At 37.6% G+C, this 20,330-nt stretch overlaps 1 protein-coding gene across 6 annotated transcripts in view; it reads left to right on the top strand.

Moving 5' to 3' along the window:
* The window catches only part of ndrg3b (ndrg family member 3b), a 60,485-nt gene that overhangs the window by 38,685 nt on the left and 1,470 nt on the right, over positions 1–20,330 (top strand). For 2 of the 6 annotated variants that reach the window (XM_026199375.1, XM_026199378.1), the window contains 14 exons: positions 4,957–5,062; positions 5,945–6,065; positions 7,207–7,269; positions 7,442–7,502; positions 9,684–9,770; positions 10,364–10,420; positions 10,495–10,598; positions 10,675–10,740; positions 10,836–10,887; positions 11,357–11,404; positions 12,327–12,362; positions 12,455–12,506; positions 12,932–12,949; positions 16,781–16,819. In XM_026199375.1, coding sequence (XP_026055160.1) covers positions 4,957–5,062; positions 5,945–6,065; positions 7,207–7,269; positions 7,442–7,502; positions 9,684–9,770; positions 10,364–10,420; positions 10,495–10,598; positions 10,675–10,740; positions 10,836–10,887; positions 11,357–11,404; positions 12,327–12,362; positions 12,455–12,506; positions 12,932–12,949; positions 16,781–16,819 — 910 coding nt within the window. The remainder of the gene's footprint in view (positions 1–4,956; positions 5,063–5,944; positions 6,066–7,206; positions 7,270–7,441; positions 7,503–9,683; positions 9,771–10,363; positions 10,421–10,494; positions 10,599–10,674; positions 10,741–10,835; positions 10,888–11,356; positions 11,405–12,326; positions 12,363–12,454; positions 12,507–12,931; positions 12,950–16,780; positions 16,820–20,330) is intronic. The other 4 variants (XM_026199376.1, XM_026199381.1, XM_026199377.1 and 1 more) reach the window with 3 other exon arrangements.

The raw sequence follows: 20,330 nt of genomic DNA, 5'->3' as shown, positions 1-20,330 counted from the left end.
ATTGGATGCGTTCATAGTCTCTTAAAGTGACCGCGCCTAATTTAGCTACTGGCTGCTGTAATGTTAATCCAAGAAAATTAAAATGAAAATCACTCACTGCTCTTGACTGAATTACTTTGTAGTTTTAACAGTCAACCCCAAAATTATTCCGACACCAGATATAATTTTTTATATATATAGCAAAACTGTAATAATGTGAGAAATGTTGAAGTTGTCTGAATAAATGTAGGTTTGATTGTATATTTCATTTTTACATTGAAGACTATCCAGTGCTATTTTACATTTAATTATTCGGTTTCTGTACCTTGACACCTACAAACTTGAAAAAAAAACTTAAACATTGTGTAAATAGAACAAATAAATAAAAATAAACGAACATACAAATTAAACAATTTCAAACAGGGCCCACTGGTACAACCTTCACCGGGTCCCCGCTGACCCCAGCTACGGCCCTCTGCTCACGTCTGTTTCACATATAATCCGTCTGCAGTGCGTATGTGGTGCAGCACGGACTCGATGTTCTTTCACACAGGACGCGTTTGCAGTCCACTACTCGGTACGTAAACGATCGCTGGACTGCTGCAGACGCAACGCTCCTGGAACGCAACTGGAATCCGTTAACATGGGTGCGTAAAAAAATATGCAACGCAATTCGAATGAGCCATTTAAAAAAAATAATCTATGCCCACCACTAATAATCATGTGTAATATACAGTAGTCTTAATATATTTAACAATATAATTAATATTAATACAATTTCTTGATTTGTTCCAGGTTTTAAAAATAATTTGAATAATGTTCTACCTTTTAAAGGGCACCTATTATGCCCTTTTTACAATATGTAATATAATGCTGTGTTCAAGTCCTCCTGGGAAGTTCGTACTTACGAGTTGACAAGTCATAATTACGGAGTCGGTGTGTTCAAGTAAGTTTAGTCAGCACAAGATCACGGTGTACCTTCTTTTAATAAATTACAAGAAAATACAATAAGGTTTTGTAAACTTAACTGCATTTTAAAAAAAAAAATTAAGTAATTTATGATGCCTTTATTAATTGTTATATTGGAATCCTGTCTATCAATTTCAACTAAAAAATTACCATCAACAACAAACGTTGCAGCCATCGATCCATCGAGTCTGTCATGTTTCTCATTGACATGCACCTACTCGGAAACTCTTTGACTTTGGAACTCGGAAGACTTTGTGGTGGCGTTCATGTGCATTTAACTCATAAATATGATGTATCCGACTTAATGCTCCATAAGTCTCAGGTGTCTCCAGAATGTGTGTGTGAGGTTTCAGCTCAAAATACCCCACAGCTCATTTATTATATCATTTTGATTGGAAGCAGAAACATGCTGTATTAGAAAATGAGCTGCTGCTTCCGGCCCCTCTTTTCTAGAATAGGGGTGAATTTACAGCTTCTAACTAAAAAAAAAAAAAAAAAAACTCCTGTAGCTAATTTTACATAATGATTAAAAAATTTGTGTAATTTTGAAAAATTGATTAAATTAATTTATTAAATTAACAATTATTTATTTAGGCCTGTCATGGATAATGTTGACAATAAAAGCAGCATTAGGTGGCAGCAAGTCCAAGTCCATGTTTTAATAAATGATTTATTGAACCATTAAAATCAATGCACTGTTGTATAAAATAATTAGCACAATTGTCGTCTTTTTAAAGAACATTTTGCACCAAAAATAAAAAAAAATTTGCTTCCTTTTGTGACCAGCATATTACAGTACCAAGTAATGATTGGCCAATCGCCACTATATAGTTTATGAATTATCATAAATAGGGAATTTTTACATTTTATTAAAATTCAAGCCCTGCGCATTAGTTTCAAAAACAGTTTATGTTTGTGAAGGTAAACATCTTTGGAAAGAAATCAGGTTTATATTAGATCTGTGTATTAAGTGACAGCAGCGTAATATGCAGTACCTGCTGCTGTCTGTGCTATTAATATGACCCAAAGATTAAAATAAAAGCAGAGAATTACTCACTGCTCTGGACTGAATAACGTCTATAGCCTCAATAAGAAGATATTTCTTACTTTAATGCTGCATTTGAATGCTGTAGCACCACCCTGAGTGAGCTGTATATGGCTCATTTAGGGTGGGGTCCCAGCTAGATTAAGCAGATAAATTGTGATGTCGCAATTTACAGTTTCTGTGATCGGTAAGCTCTGAGACGCTGCTAATGATATATGGAGATTACAAAAAAAGAGCAGGTGGATTTTTTATTATTATAGTGTGGTTGTGGACACACTGCCAACACACATTTGCCAAAACATGTGAAAGTGAATTTGGCATAATAGGTGCCTTTACGTAACTTTGTTTTTTAGCAGTGCATGATGATGCAATAAGATTTTGTTTGTTATAATGGGTCTCATTCATGAAACATTCGTAAATATACGAGTAAATATGTGAGTGATTTGCGCGGAAAGAGACCTTCCCGAAAACTCTTCTCCTGATTCACAAATACTTCGTAAAACATCAGATGTGATAGTGAAATGTGTGTGTGTGTGTGTGTGTTAATGAATTCCAATCAGTCGTAAATGGGACGCGCGTGCACGCTCATTCTCAATTACCATAAATCCCGCCCATTAAATCTGACTGACAACTATATATGGGTATCATACTATGACACCAAACGAAGGATTTCAACATGTCTTCTAAAAAGCGAATGAAAAATAAAAAAAATTCTCAGCTACAGAAATTGAAGTTTTATTATCAGAAGTTCACTCAAAACGCCACGTTTTATTTTCAAGCGTATACATAGTGGCGTATCAGGTCCTAAGAAAGAAAGCTTGGCAGCATATTACAGATGCTGTTAATGGAGTTTCATCTGTTAATCGAACAGTCCCAGAAGTGAAAAGAAAAAACGTATGTAATTACTATATATAATATTTTTTTCAAAATGCTGTGTAAATATGTACCCGATTAAGGTGAATTAAAATGCATCCGTATTAAAGAGCAAAACATTCAGATGTTAAAAGCACTATTTACGCGTGGCTGGGAGCAGGTGTAGATTTATTTCGTACCAACTAACATTTGGAAAATACAAACATTTTAATGAATCCGAAAATTTACGCCAGAACCACTTTACACACGATTTACACAAAAATTCGTTCTGCTCGTGTTTCATGAATGAGACCCAATGACTTTTTACAAAGCCACATACATCTTCAGTTACTAAAATGAATTGACTTGATTATGTAGACAGTAACTTCAGGACAGTCACATTTCCTACTTAAATCACAACCTTACTGTTTTACTTTTGAACAGATCTTTAAAAAATGGCATGCCTAATTTGAGCGCACTGCGCAGGTGTAGTAACTTCTTAATAGCTGATTTTGTCTCTGCTGTTTACAGACAAACAGATGAGATCTGAACTTTTTACTGCTGTCAACCTCTTCATCAAGTTCACCTTGTTCTCTTTCTTCCATCCTTATCAGAGCACTGCCGTCTCTGACAGATCCCTGACACGTTTCTGAGCTGCCCTCAGGCACATCTACCTTTAGCTCGATCCAAGCTGCCTGCTTTTCCATCTCTGTCCTGCTGCTGCTGGTTGGCTGCTGTGGTGTTGTGTTGTCTTAGAAACGAAATCTTATTGTTGCTAGGTTCTTGGATTAAGATGAAAAAGACTAATAGCAACTGACCATGCGGTGTCAGAAGTGATTATATTGTTGCTGTTTTACGTACTTATGATTTAATTTTCCTGGTTACACAAAAGAGTGACTGTCCTGTTTGATAAACTATAATTTTTAAAGTAGCAAAACAATTTTATACAATGTTTGTATTGCATGCATGCATTTTTGTTCAAGTAATTAATACTTTTATTTGGAAAGGATGCATTAAATTGATCAAAAGCATCTCAACTAGAGTTATAGAAACATATATAAAATGCATATTAGTCGGTTCACAAATACATTAGTTTTTTTTTTTTTTCAGACAAAACGGTTTTATTTCAGATGGAGAGTTGTTGTGCAGCTTCAAATAGAAACCGGGTGTCCTTCAAATGATGGAGCATTTTCAACGGCTGTTTCCATCGTAGGCCGCTTTGGTTATAAAGGCGAGTGATCAGGTTTTGTCATGTCACAGTGTGCTGCTCACGTCCAGTGTAGAAATGGCAGCACTGTAGAAACACCTGTTTCTGGAGACTGAACAGTGCATCAAGATCACACAACAGTCACCTAACATGAGATCAGGGAGAGCAATATGTGTGTGCACAAACATAACCGCCTGGTCTATTTTTAAATCTGCTGCTTTTAGTGGGTACTGTGTGGTTTGCTTCAGGTGTCAGCTGCTAGTATGATTTCTAGATCTGCTTAAGACTTAACTATTCTACACTACATTACTACTGTAGAGAGAGATGGTTTTCTTCTTATATAAACAAACATGCATGGCCCAGTGCAGGTCAGAGCTGCGTTTGGTCCTCATGCTGTGTGTGGAATGAGATTAGAGCCGGACCTGCTGCTCTTTTCTCCTTAGGAGTCCTTGAGTATTGCTGTTAGCCTCACACCTCATTCTTGTGGTTCAAGCCTCATCCTGTTTGTTGTCTTGTAGCCGAGCTGTCCATTTCAGATTTTTTTTTTATTTGACGTATAGACGTGATGCTGTGGTTGTTGTGGTGATGTGCAACAACAAACAACATCAAGGGTGGGCCAAAACCTACACCACAGTGAAACACAAGGGGCTGATTAAATCAGACAATGACGTGGATTTTTTTTTTTTTTTTTTTGAGTTAATTATTACCTGTTTTAGAGATGCTATTTGACTGGATGAGCAGATATTTCCTTACAAAGAATAAGTTTAAAGGCCACTTATGTAAACCTTTCAGTCTGTGTTTTAATGCAGACATTGCAGGAATGAATTCAAACAGCTCTATGCTCAAAGAGTTGACACCTTTGCACTTGTCTTATTAATTCACGTCATCTTCTGATTTGTTGCAGGAGCATGACATTGAGACTGTTCACGGTGTCCTTCATGTGACTTTGAGAGGGACTCCTAAAGGCAACAGACCGGTCATTCTCACCTATCATGACATTGGACTCAACCGTAAGTTGTCCCATATATTTTAGTTTATATATATTTTAGTATATATTTTAGTATATACTTTCAGTGTCAAAATGTGTCATTATACAGCTCACCTACTTAAAGCACGGAGAGGTATTGTTTGTTTTGTTTGTTTTTTTAGATGAGCATTTCTCAACCTTGTTCTTGGAGGAACCAGAGGTGTAAAGTAGGGCTGCATGATTAATCAAATGCGATTATCATGCACATTTTGTAGGGAAAGCCGGTTTTGTAATCCACAATAAATCATCATCACGTGCTTTCAGATGGAGCAACATTTACTACACACAGCCGTAGTTCACTGACAAGTTACACAAAAAATGTGCGATCAGCGTGTCCTGGTCCAGAGGTAGTCGAGGATGCATTGTGATCAGATCTCAGTGTCATGTAAACACAATCCAGCCATCATGTCTGTATTCGCAGGCTGATATCACCAAAAACGGCACCACCTCTCTCGCGAATTGTCACAAGAAAAAAGACTAGTGGGACTCCCTCAATTATCTTTGATTTTAAAAAATGTCCCGCAACTGAAAATGCTTTTCAAAAGAAGACCCACCACTTCTAGTTGACTTTGCACTGGGCCATTCTCTGCAGGCTTATTTAAATATTACGCGGTAAAGACAGATCAGATCGGTTATCCATATAGAAAAGTCAGTTGCTGTTGCCAAGTGTAAACGGGCCGTGTTCTGATTGACTGATGATCCGATCTACTTACTTGGATCATGGTGATCACATGTCAATGCCAAGTGTAAATGCACCCAAAGTAATCACATGCATCTGATTCTGGTATGCAGGGTACCATTTTTCTCTTTGATGATAATTTCTGAAAAATGCTTGAATTGTCTTTGTTTTTCTCTTGCGATGTAGATAAGTCATGTTTCAACACACTGTTTAACTTCGAGGACATGCAGGAAATCACCCAGCACTTTGCTGTGGTCCATGTTGATGCTCCAGGCCAGCAAGAATCTGCCCCTCCATTCCCAACCGGGTAAGGCAAACTACCGAAATACTTTTTATATCTATATATAGCATACAACGTGCAAAGCAGTGCAGTCTAACTGTAAAATGTAAATGTAAAAATTGTTTATATATATATATATATATATATATATATATATATATATATATATATATATATCTATAAACCAGATCAACATTCTGTCCAAGGTTGTTAAATTAAATTAAATTTATGCATTTAGCAGACGCTTTTATCCAAAGCGACTTACAGTGCATTCAGGCTATCAATTTTTACATATCATGGTTATATAACCAATCCAGGGGTTTTTCTGCATTAATCTTTTTTTTTGCCGGCTGTCAAAGCCATATTTGATCGGTGAGTGATGTAGAATAGAATGACGGGGCGCGTACGAGAGAGAGGCCCGGCTGCACGCGCACTAACAGTCTTCAAACAACACGAGTGCTTCTTGCTCTCTCTCTCTCCCTTGTGCATATTAAGCCCTCAAGTTTACATTGGTTACTTAAGTATTTTTTTACCTGTTTTACCTTCATTGAATGTTGTGTTGCTGGAAGGTAGTAAGTAATGTTGAGTAATGCTAGTCCATCAATCACGTGCTTCAAAGTTGATGTTTTTCACATTATCAGTAACATTTTGCTTTTCAAGCAGGACAGGAATAAGCTGGTTGGCCATATAGTCCCTTGAGGGCTGAGACACTTGTTCATTTTCCTAAATGTGCATACTCTCCATAAACCCCCCTATTTTGCAAATAATAATGCAGTCAGGAGATAGTGTGATGTAATGAGTGGTTTACACATTTTCAAACATTTAAAATGCATGAAAATAAATATTTTCTATCACTTTATCACTCTTGAAATGACCTGTACACTAAATAATCTAACCCTTATACTTATATATATAAATAGCAGTCTATTTATTTAGTGGCAGCAGGTGCAAAAAGACACAAAAAACGTGCACAAAAAGACGTGCACAGTTATCAAAGGTGCGACTGCATGTACAGTTGTGGGAAACTTGGGTTGCCAACCCTAGTGATTGTAGATAGCATGCAATGCACAGATGAGGCTCCATCTATTCAACCATGGTGAAAACCCACACATTTGCTATTGACAGTGTTTTCACTAATTTGTCACTCTCACCTTCCTCTTTTCATCAGGTACCAGTACCCAACCATGGATGAGCTTGCCGAGATGCTGCCCTCAGTTCTGACCCAGCTAAAGTGAGCCCAGACCTCAATCAGTCTGTACATGATCACTAACTCAGTACAAATAAATAAATAAATGCCTCATGTTTAAGAAATCCTGGCTTCTATTAAAGCCTCAAATAATTTGTGTAATTTTATCAGAATATATGCTAATTAATAAGCAATATGAATGATCCTGCTTTCACAGGATCAACAGTGTGATTGGTATCGGTGTGGGCGCGGGAGCTTATATCCTCACTAGACTGGCTGTAAGTCAAATATCTTCCCTTTTATTTTGCTGTAATGACCGATCAGTCATTGTATGTTGTAATATCTAACCGTTAGTTGGAGTAGCTTGTAAAAAATGCACCATTAGATGTTTAATTGAGCAGCTGAAAGAAGATCCTCGAAGTCCGTCTGCAGTAAAACCATCTGACGTCAGTCTTCAATAAATCCCCTACACCTCCTTTGAGACTCCGTTCACGCATGCATTCACACTCTCACCCTACACAAAGCTCTTATTCACCATCTACGCACAAACATGAACGCTGAGGATAGATACCATCATAAACACACACTCAGTCTCATGTCTCCTGCTGGTTATTATCAAGGTATAAAGTGATAAATGGTATTTTTCTCAAATGAACTAAAGAATCTTCAGTCCAGCTCCTCACACTTTGATGCACCTTGCATTGCTCATTTATAATATTTCTGCCACTGGCTTATTGGGTTCTGTGATGTAAGATGGCCGATTTGAACAAACACACTCCTACAGAAAAACTTTGGCACCATATACTTAAAATCATTTGTATTATAATTTGCTTGTCACATGCTCGTCCGTAGACATGTGGTCATGTGAGTGCTGCCTCGAGGGCTTGCATTTCTCTGAATGTCTGGTGCAGAGCATTATGCTGAGAGGAAAAAGAAGAGGTGTGAAACCTGAACTTTTTTCCATCACGATCACTGTAACAAGACTTGATAAGTTCACATGGCTGCCTGTAGCTGAATTTCTTTGGTAAAACCAAGTGTGAGCCCTTGCATTTAGTTAGTGTTTTGGACACTGAGATATTACGAACTTGATTAAGGTGTTGATATATAGGTCACATTTAGGTGGAAATTTTTGCTTGGTCACTTCTGAGGTTAAAGTTGACTTTCTCAGACCTTTAAAGCAATTTGTAAAGTGATCCCTTTCCCATGTCTTTACTTTTCTCAAGCCATTTTCTGTAGCAGGCTTATTTCAATGGTGAAACAGAGTACTAGGGGTGGGCGATATAACCTCCAAATTATATCACGATATTTCAAGAATATTTGTGATAATGATATTCATGACGATATACAAAAAAAATATGGAACAACATTTTATTGATGATTGAAGCTGGCAGGCAGCAACATTAATAAGTGCAAACACAATGAAGGGCATTTGCCATCATTTTCCAATGAGCAACTGTTATAATGACAGACTACCTATTTCAAAGTGTAAATCTATTGCCATAAGGTGGCAGAAGCAAAGTTATAAATAAATCTATAAATAAATCTAATAATATCATATATTGACCTTCATTTGTTGGAAAACTGTATGACTTCTGGGGAAATGTGTTAATTCATTCATGCATCGAAGGGGACATCACATGCCAATTTTCCATAAGTTGATATGCTTTTTCAGGGTCTTAGGGTTAGTTTAACCAAAAATGTAAATTAGCCTGTGATGTACTCACCTTCGAGGCACCCTTGGTGTATATGACTTTCTTCTTTCAGAAGAATCCAATTGGAATTATATTAAAAATTCCCCTTGCCCCTCTAAGCTTTACAATGGGGTAAGTGGGTGCTTTTTGTAATGAGTCCAGAAGACGTGAAATAAAGTGCGCACATCTGTAATGTGCTATAGGAGGCCTTTATTCACCCCCCGGAGCTGTGTGAGGCATGTTTTATTACGGATGTTTTATTAGTATTCAAATTATATTTGTTCAGAATAAGAAATTAAGTCATACAGGTTTGGGAGAGCATGATGCAGACGAGGGCAAGAGTTTTCATTCTTGTTTGAACCGATCCCTTTAAACAGCTATTTGCCTTTTAGCATAAATAAACTTTTACCAGTAACAAGCAAAGTTGGTAATGTCCACCATAAAGGAAAGATGTTGCAGATGCAGAAGTATTTATACCTATTTGATGAAAAAAAAAAATTGAAGATTGCTCTTTAGAATAGTATGCACTGATGCACAAGAGAAAATATATATTTTTTTTAATCAAGTTTTCTGTGGTATTTTGTGCTCCCAGGCCAATCACAATGTGTTCGACTGTCACATGACACTGACTATAGGAAACAATACCCCAAGAAGTTAAGAATCTGTGTCTTTAGACTGTTCGATCATCTACAAGTCTAGCACCTAATCCTCTCAGTCAGTATGAGCCATAATGATGGACTAATCCATGTAATCTTCCCATTCTCTTAGCTGAATGAGCCTGCTCTGGTGGAGGGGTTGGTTCTCATCAATGTGGACCCCTGTGCTAAGGGCTGGATTGACTGGGCTGCCTCCAAGGTAACATTTTGAATGCACTGAATGTCTAATCAGCATGTTTATTTTGTGCAGAAAATTATTAAATGGTTAAATAAATGACACTAAAAATATGATACTCATACTGCCCCAACAACAAGCTGTTGTATCTCCAAAGGTGCAGTTTTTTGTTAATAGGCACATAATGCTTTAGTCTGCCACAGTAGTTTTTACAGTAATCTTAGTATTGCCTTGGATGCTTTTCTTAAAAAAAAAAAAATATATATATACCATTTTAGTTGCATTTGCATTTTAGTGTTATCAACAGTGCATGCCATTAATTTTATTTTTTATTTTCTTTATACACTATTATGTGTAATTAAGATATCCTGTCCTTTCATTCTTAACAAAAGCTAACCCTAACCGTTCCTCCATACTTAAGATTTCTCAACAGATTAGCATAGTTGATCTTCTTAAAGATTTCCCTGTTGTAAAGCTCATAATAACCTTAAGGTCAGAATGCTAATGCTACAATAATTAAAGGTGCTCAAATCAGTGGAGGTGCTGGGAACACGATTTATTTGATCTTCAAACATTGTGCTTTTCACTAAACATTTCCATGTGTTTTTCTGTTTTAGTTATCTGGATGGACCAGCAATCTAGTAGACATTGTGATGGAACACCATTTCAGCACGGTAGGCATTAAATATGACACTCACCTCCGCATCTATAAGATGATTCACCCAGTTCATGAGTTTTTGTATCTCAGGACGAGCTGACAGAGAACCAGGAGATCATTCAAACATATCGTCTGCACATCGCACAGGACATCAATCAGGACAACCTGGCTCTCTTCTGCCACTCCTACAACAGGTGACATTATCAGTTCATGTACGGATCATTGTCATATGAGCTGATCTTGATAAACATTTTCATTTGCATATTACAGTCGGCGAGATCTGGAGATTGAGAGGCCTGTCCTGGGACTTAATGAAAATACGGTCAAAACGCTGAAGTAGGTTGTTTGGTTCTGTTTTTGTCCGTTTTGGCTGTAAATCATTGTGACTTCTCTTCCTTAGACCTTTATGTCTGTCTTCTCTTACCGTTTAGGTGTCCTGCCTTGCTAATAGTTGGTGACACGTCACCAGCGGTAGAGGCTGTGGTGAGTGACTAATCAAGAACATTGCCATTGCATCTATGAGCAATGGTAGAGAACACAGTGTGCTTTCTAAAAGGCCCATTATGCTCATTATTTCTCCATACATTTCTGTTCAGAGTGTTCCAGTGACATCACATCCTTAAAGGGGCTGTGCATCATAAGGTCTTATGCACTTGTGCTTGTTGTAAAGCACTCCTGAATAACTATAATATGCTTCTGGTCTTGGATCCTGATTGTCCAAAACTTCAATTATATCTGTAATAAAATCCTTAATGCAGTAACAGGTTAATGTGCACTTAGTGAACACCTTCTGAGTTTTACTAAGTGTGGTACTTTAAAGTGAGACTTGACCCACTTATGCTGGGCAAACCATTTGGTTTAGTGTAGAGATGGTCATTTTATCTGTCTATACCTTCCATTTTGTTTCTAAACTGACCAGCTGGGAATTTAATCAGTTTTTTTTTTTTTACAGGTTGAATGCAACTCAAGGCTAAATCCAACCAAGACTACTTTACTCAAGGCATGTCAGCTTTTTCCTCCTAGAGCAATGTTTTAATTCAAGGATGCAAACTCTCATCTTTGTGTAGACTGAATTTGAAAAAACTGAGGTTTTTAGTTGTCAAGAATGAGCTGCACTGAGCTCTTTTACACAAAAGAGAGAGTGGTTTCCAGTAAATGTAGCACCACACAAACTCCATCTCTGCATGTGCTGAGAGTTTGGGTCGCTTGTAACGTACATCTGTCAACAAATAAAATGTTTGCGGTTTCGCCATCGCTAATCCTGTCAGAAGTCAATCAGTCATGAAGAATCTTAGACAAAATCCAGAAGAACTGTGACAACATCTCCAGACGTTTGAAGAAACCCACCTGCAAAGATACCTGAAAAACATTGTGCAAGTGCACCTACAATGAAAGTGATTTTAAATGCAAAGGGTGGTCACACCATATGTTAATTAAATGTAGTTAATAGAAGTTAATGTCTGACATTACTTCTGAAAGCCTTCTCACAGACTTAATCTTTTCACAGTACTGTAACTTTGCAGGTAGGTTTCTTCAGTCAATTGTTTTGGAGGCAATGCCACAGTCTGGATTTAGTCTGACTAATCTTTTTTTGTTCTTGTTGTCTTCTAATTCCAGTCAGATCAAAGATCCAAAGATCAGATCTCTGTGTGGAGGACTGGCTGTTGTCAGACTCCTTGTGCAGACAAAAATCTCACTAGATTATTACGATTAATGGCAAAAGGAAATGTTTGGAAATGTAAACTGATACTTACTACTGACACACTTAAGCAAAAGATAAAAAATAACTGCCTTTTTTTATCCTTATGCTAAAATCAATTGTAAATAATTCTAAAGCTATATTTGAAGGATTTGGGGTCACATCTTTGTGCCATTTCTCAAGTTTGCATCTCTGTTGATTATTGTTCCCTTCCTCTCTTCAGATGGCAGATTGTGGTGGACTTCCCCAAGTTGTCCAAGTAAGAATAAAAGACAACAGTATTGTGTCTGGCACAGAATCAGTTTGATGTCATTTGTACCTGTATTAAATGTGGATGTTTTCTATTTTCAGCCGGGTAAACTCGCTGAGGCCTTCAAGTACTTTGTCCAGGGAATGGGCTACAGTAAGTATCTGTCCTCTTTCTGTCATTTCATAGGTCACTTTAATGTTAAGCGTTTAATCGTATCATCTTCCTCCGTTATATACCTTCACTTTTTATATGAATTTGGTCTCTTGTTTGCATTTTTGTCTGAAAGCATCATGTTGCATCATGTCAACGTATGTCTTTGATGGTTTAATAATGTATGTCATAAATTCTCACACAACTCAAAACATCTAAAACAGCAGCAGGAATATGACACGTTGATGGGTGTAGGAGTGAGAGAGAAAACTGCCTGTTCAAAGCAAGAACACAAGGAACTGTAATTCATCCACCGCTGATCTGGCTTTATTACTCGAAGCATCAAGCCAGTATTCTTGAGTAAAGCAGGTTTCAGATCAGCAACCCGCTGCACTAACATATGATTTATCTCCTGTGTGGCTGTGCAGTGCTGCGTTCTTCAGCGTGTAAGTACACTAGTCTTCCTCTAAGAGCATGCTGTGTGGCATGAGCCCTGTGTGACAGATCTTCTCTGGTCTTCAGGATAAATATCTCTCTTGCCCTAATCTAAAGATCCTTTGACTGAACAGAGGTTTGAATAGCATGTCATCTTTATTGCTGTAATACCTCACACCTTCATGAATCTGTATCCAAGGCCTCAGCTTCATTCAGCTATATGATCCGTTTTTTTCCAGGATTTTTAAAATAGAATAGCATTTATTTGAATTAGAACTATTTTATAGCATTTCAAATGTCTTAACTGTCACCTTTGATCAGTTTAATGCATCCTGTCTGAATAGAAGCAGTCATCTTAACAGTAATCAAAAATCTTAAAGGGGGGGTGAAATGCTATTTCATGCATACTGAGTTTTTTACACTGTTAAAGAGTTGGATTCCCATGCTAAACATGGACAAAGTTTCAAAAATTAAGTTGTACGTTTGAAGGAGTATTTTTGTTCCCAAAATACTCCTTCCGGTTTGTCACAAGTTTCGGAAAGTTTTTTTCGAGTATGGCTCTGTGTGACGTTAGATGGAGCGGAATTTCCTTATATGGGTCCTGAGGCACTTCTGCCGGAAGAGCGCACGCTCCCGTATAGCAGAGCACTGAGAGCAGAGACATTCAGTGATCAGAGCGAGAGCGTCGCGAAATGTCACAAAAGAAGTGTGTTTTTGGTTGCCAGGGCTAGACAACCCTGCACAGATTACCAAAAAAAAAACAGCATTATGGAGTTTATTTTTACAGAGCATCAATGGAGTTGTGCAAGTGTTTGTGTTTATTCCCTCCATTTCGAAGATGCTTGTTTTACAAACAAGGCCCAGTTTGACGCCGGATTTGCGTATCGTTTGTTTCTTAAGGATGATGCAATCCCAACGAAAAAGGGTCACGATCGTGTGTAGGACAGGCGGTGAGTAAAACTGCTTCAGATATCTCTGCCTCCTTGTTAGTGCGTCCCCTCCCATGCCGAGACCCGGGTTCGAGCCCCGCTCGGAGCGAGTCGTTGCTGTTGCTGCTCTCGTTCAGTTTCAGCCTCTGGATCTGATTCTGGATCATAAATATACGCTGAATCTGACTGTTAGCCATGGTTTGTTTTGGATGTTTTTTTCCTCACGGTAATGTCACAGCTTCCACATGCTCTCAACTCAAAAGTCTACTGGCACTCGTGATTCTTTAGCTCCGCCCACACGTCACGCCTCCAGCCTGTCGTGTTTTTCCGGGAAAAATCGGTACAGACTATCTTTCTCTTATGAATATAATAAAACTAAAGACTTTTTGGAGTTATGAAGGATGCAGTACTACTCTATAGGTCCTCAAGATTAACAGGATATTGAGTGAAAACGAGCATTTCACCCCCCCTTTAATCAAGCCAAGTTTTTAGTGTACCCATGTTAAGCTGTTGTTCTGACATTCCAGGAAGTGTTTCCGACTTACTCAAAACAATTACACTAGCAACGGTCACTTGTGATTTTGTGTGCTCTAAGAGTGTGAGGAATGTGATCGAAAGCAGCTTGACTCATTTGAAAATGCTCATATTTTAATGTGATTTGTCACATTCCTCCTCCATAGGTTAATAATCTCATCCTGAGATCTGTTGATCTTTTTGTAAGTCTCTATTCTTGTTTCTCTTCTGAAAATTACAGCCCTCCCTAATGGAAACACACACATACACACACACACGCGCGCACACACACACACACACACACACACAATGTAAGATTTGTGCCATCTGGACAATTTAATTCAGAATGTAATCAAAAACACTTTGATTCTGCTGTGGTGTTATTTATAAGGGTTAGAAGTTTAAAAATGGCTCTGACTTCATACTGTCAATATGGACCAAAATATCTGAGGAATGTTTCCAACACCTTGTTGAATCTGTGACACAAAGAGTTAAGGCAGTTCTGAAGGAAAAAAGGTGTCCAAGCTGGTACTAGCAAGGTGTGCCTAATAAAGTGGCCACTGAGTGTATATTGACTAAAACATCAGACTATAGGTTTTTATATTTACAATTTATGAATTTTAAAATCAATGCATTTGGTAGAATTACAGTAATGATCAACTATTAAAATTCATAGTCCGTTGCAACAGTGCATTTTTACACCCAAAATGTTTGAAAGGTTGATTGTAGGATATCCGGTTTTTTTTAAATATATATATAATTTCTATTTTTGTACAAAAAAAAACAATTCCTACTCATTGACAAAGAAACCCTGTTCTACATGTTGCCGATTAACAAATAGATTAGAAATTAGGTACTTCTGTACTTATTAATCATCCTTTTTTTTCATTATACATTAAAAGTATTTGTTAGTGCAGACTTCATGCACGTAAATTGTAGGTTTAGACAAGAAAAGCACCTAACATACTGTATATGATTGTGATTCTTCTTTTGTCTCGGTGGAAATATTAGTGAATGTAGAATGAGTCATTAACAGAGCATAATGTTCATTGGCTGATTCTGTCATTGACATTTGTATTTCAGTAGAGGTAGGGTATCCGGTAATTTCCACCTTGTGTTTCGAGTCGGTTAAGTGTGTTTGTCAGTCTTTTTTTGTTCTGTTCTTTGTTTCTGTTTTGGGTGTGTTTCATCTTTAACAAACCCACAAGTGAACGCTCTAGTGAGGGACTATCCCTGAAGACCGTTTCCCTTCTAGAGAGCTTCTCTCACTTTCTCTAATCTTTCAAATGTTAACTCTTTCACCACGGTCTTAAAATTATATTAACCAAGACTACTGTTTAATGGTTTGGGTTTTTGTCTTCTCCATCCACATGTTTGATTAGTTGTGAATATCCTTGACACTTTGAGGCAGTGGTCACCAACCTTTTCAAGCCTAAGATCACATCCAAAGTCCAAATGTAAACCGAGATCTACCACTTGCAAAAAATCAGAAAAGAAACAAGGCCACAATTAAGTTACACTTTGACATTCTCTGCTGCCTGTTAGTCAATAGCGAAATATTTAACTATACAAATTGTATATAACTATACAAACTGTCAACTATAATTCAACATTTTCAACAGTAATATAACATTAAGTGTTTCCACAGGCATATTACTCATAAATAATCACAATAATCAGTAAATTACAGGCCTAAGCCAATAATGTACTGTTTCACTTTCCCTTTTAAAACATATTTCAAACACTACAAAATGAAAATACTCAGGTTAGTGAAACTAGCATACAATATATTTTGACTTTGAGCCGAATCTGCCCAGTTTGCACGTCTAAATCACTTGTATGGTCTGGTTTTCAATCTAATACAGTTGCGTCAACTATAAATGCCTCATCTGTTTTGGGAGGTGCGCACGCAGTCAGCTGAGGCTCACGCTGCGATGCCAGGCGAAAGTATAAAGGCGGCGGTTGTTTTACAGACATTATATGTAAACTATAGTCTATTTGATTGGAGAGATATACCCCTAAAATGCCTCCAAGATCGACTTGTCGACCGCGATCGACGGGTTGGTGACTCCGGCTTTAAGGATATTCACCTTAAATCTGTTATGTCAAAAAGAGAACCATAGCCAGCCAAAAAGAAAAAGTTCACTTTGCCACTGGCTGCCACTTGCATTTTGAATAATTTAACCACTAACTTACTGTCAAGGCTATTCCCATCACCTGGTCTACTGGCCCCTACTTTCCTTGCATGTTCTCCTGTGGCTTCTGCTTAATCTTTCCTTTTCTCTATCCTCCCTCTTTTAGAAAGTGCTATCAAATAATCTCTTTCCTCTATCCCATGTTTTTCCTCCTCCTTTTCCTTTCCCTTTCTTCCTTCTTGACCCTTACATCCAATGCAAACAGTCCCTCATGTGCTACTCAGCCACCTGAACAGCGAATCAGGTATCATGAGATCAACCAGCACCTTTAGCCTAAGCTCGTCATCTCAACCTCCCATGCTTCCTGTCTGTCCGTCTTTGTCCCTCCCATCCCAATCACATACATACCAATGTCTTTTTGTCTACATCACGGCGTGTAAAGCATGGAAAATGGACATATCTTGTCTATGTTTGTATATTATTAGTCTGAGAGAATGTGTTTGTGCACACTGTCCAATACCAATAGATGTCTTATTATATTATTTTTATGAAACATAACTTTACTTTGCATGCCATATTCTGCACTGAAGTGGACTATTCATTTTGCTGCAATGGTAAAAATGAATTTGCGCTTGATCCTCACCAGAGGATTCTCTTTCCTTTATGGGAGAATAATGACTGCAGTGTCCAAGTGGGGCAGTTGTGTCACATCAGGATTCAGAGATTTATTCATAGAGTGCTGCAGGAATAAGTGTTTAAACCCAGAATGAGTTGGCATTATCATTGTCCCAATATCAATGGGGCTTTTGATTAAATGCCTGAAACTAGGTCTGTGGTTAACACAAGTAATAAATAAATATATATTTCCATATATTACAATATCTTCGATACGCCATCCATAATTTGGACATAAAATTGTCAACTCATTTACTAACTAGTCCGCATTTATAGCCTGGTTTTTTTAAAATAGCTCTTGCAAACGATTACAACTAAAATTTTAAAGATTGAAACAGTTGTTGAAGTTTTATTGGTGGTGACACTGAAGTCATGAAACTATGAAGTTTGCTATAGCCCAACTTTAGCTTTACCTCTGCCAGTTGTTTTCATGGTGTTCATGTTTGTAAAGGACATCTTGATGAATCCCAATTTTCAGACTTTTCATCCTGTACAATACATAAATAATATACAAGACAAGGTCACAAACTGCAGTGCAAAAGTAGTGATAGTAGTGTGTCAAAGGGGGCTTTCTCACTAACATTTGGTGTGCACCCAGGCTCATTTGACTTTAGAGTTTGGTTTGTTTTGGATAATGAATCAACGAACCATACCAGAGTTCACCTAAAAAGTGCTAAAGTACGCAATCATATTAAAACACTGAACCACTATTAATGAGATCTGTGTATGTATTTACTTTCCTGACAAGTGTGACTGATGCACTGCAAGCAGAGAGAATTTATTTCTCATTTCAGCTCGCAGGAATTGACTCCCACATTCTTTTGAACCTTTACATTACAGACAGAACAAATAAACGCATGTGCCATTTTGTGGTGGCACTTTGGAGACTAATACCTGGCAACAGGGTAAACAGCTGCCACTCTGATGATGCAATTGTATCATAGATAACATTGAAAACATTGCCTTGGCGCCAATTGAAATACACGGGACAACCATGCCGACGAGTTGCTGTATCGTTTTCTGTACCTCCAATTAAACTAACAAATTATGAATTGAAGTTCTACATCCTTCCTAATAAACATACAAAACTGGAAAGGATGACAAAATGGCTACAAGCAATAAGTTGTGAGGATGATCAAGGGAAGTTGTGGAATCCCAAGACTAATGTGTTTGTGTGCAGTGGGCATTAATCACAGGCAGGCTATATTAACATCGTGTTCATTATTAACGTTATCAAAACTCTGTAAGGTTGTTTCAGAAAGTGGCATGCATATATAATTAGCCTTATCATTCTACCTGAAGCAAAACTATGTAACGTTAGCCTAGTGTCGAACATAAACTCGCATGAAAACGCGTCCGCTAAGAGGTGTAGTCTACGTGATACGCCATATACCTAGTAGACCTAGTAGACGTAGACCAAGGATTTCCATATACCCACTTAAAAAAGCATGAGGATACGTAACAACTAGGTTTTGTGTCTGAACTTTTACACTTTCATTCATAAATTACCCCGTCTGTGTTTGCGAAGCGATTGAATCGCGGAATCCAGTCACAAACTGAATGTCACAGAATTTGGCTATTTTTGAATGAATACATCTACAATAGGGCTGTAAAATGAATCAAATATCGATATGGACTACTGTATATGAATATTAAAGTTAAAAGAGACTACGATTGTTCTACGCGTCTCTGGGAATGAGCGCTCAATATGTGCATTTTTGTCATTCAAATACACGCGATGTTCGCTGTGTTTTCCCCCACGCCGACTCCGCCCTCACCACACCCCCAACTTTGACTAGATGCCGACTGTATGTATGGTTTAGAACCGAAAACTACTGCGCAAACACAATCAGTGGGTGCAGGGGAAGGGGGATCAATCTAACTCTGGATCAGACCAAGACCTGAACCAAGTGAAAGCATCCCAATAGTGTTATTTCGGAGATATTTCTGTAATGTGAATAAAAAAATGTACATACAACTAGTGTAGTTTAGTTAATAAAAAAAATAACTTTGAGACGGTACTTTTATAACAGTACTTAACAGTATAATAATTAACAGTACTCTTTGGTGAATCAAATAAATGCATCATGAATAAAATAAGCAAGTTCACTCTTTCCCTGTCAGCATTTTTGAAAAAAAATTGCCAGATACCACCTGCATTTTTGATGATTTTTACTTCAATTTCATGACCCCCAGAATACATTGTTGTATAAATATATATGAAGAAGTCTACTTTTAAACTAATTCAGTTTTATTTTAACTTCGAGACTTCTTTTTTCATCAATACTTGAATGTAGCTAAGTCTCATAAAAAAAAAAAAATTGAGCAAAAGGCTGAGATAATCAAATTTTTATCAAAAACTACATCTGGATCACATTCAGTATAATGATCAAAGCAAAGACGCAGTGGATGGCTTCCGTCAGCACTCTCAAAGCTTGCACAGACCTTTACCGCTTCCTGGATTGATATTTTACTCTGAAACATTTGGCCGTTTACATTTATATTCTGTGTTTTGTTGACAATCGCATTATTTTTCATATGCTTATACTTGTATAGGAGATCACTCATTTCTGTTTTCCTCGCCTGTGTTTTTGATTGAGACAATTCTAGACTCAATCAGGAGATGCGTAATGGCCCAATCGAGTATATAAAAGCGAAAACAGTAAATTCTGTGTTTGGCAGGGAAAGAGTTAATGGTTTGAATCAGTCTGAAACATATGAAACAAATTCTCTCTCTGTGGCAGTATTTAATTTAATGGCCTTTTATGCATAAACCTCAGAATTTAATAGAAACAGAATTTGATTATATTTGTCTCAATCCATTTTGCATCAAATCTCAGTCAATGGTGTGCATACTTACAGAAGTATGTGAATTGGGATTCAGCTTACTATTCTCATGACCCATAAGCCAAACTGCCACCATCATTCAGTCAGTCCAGCTTTGTGCTGGAGTCGCTCAGTTTGAGGAGACTTCATTATTCTCCCTCTCCTGCATCTTCATATGTTTGGATCCGAATGCTGAGAGTGCAAAACTGGCTATCCTGTGAAGCACATACCCCTCACTCAGGATTGTCCCAACAGTCATGCCTCAGTCAAAACAGCAGCAGCAGCATTATTGCGTACATGTTTTCACCTCCATT

Source organism: Carassius auratus, chromosome 23, assembly GCF_003368295.1.
Source record: "Carassius auratus strain Wakin chromosome 23, ASM336829v1, whole genome shotgun sequence".
Classification (NCBI taxonomy): Eukaryota; Metazoa; Chordata; class Actinopteri; order Cypriniformes; family Cyprinidae; genus Carassius; species Carassius auratus.
The sequence above is the reverse complement of the archived record's forward strand: the minus strand, read 5'-3'. Positions and strand labels throughout refer to the sequence as shown.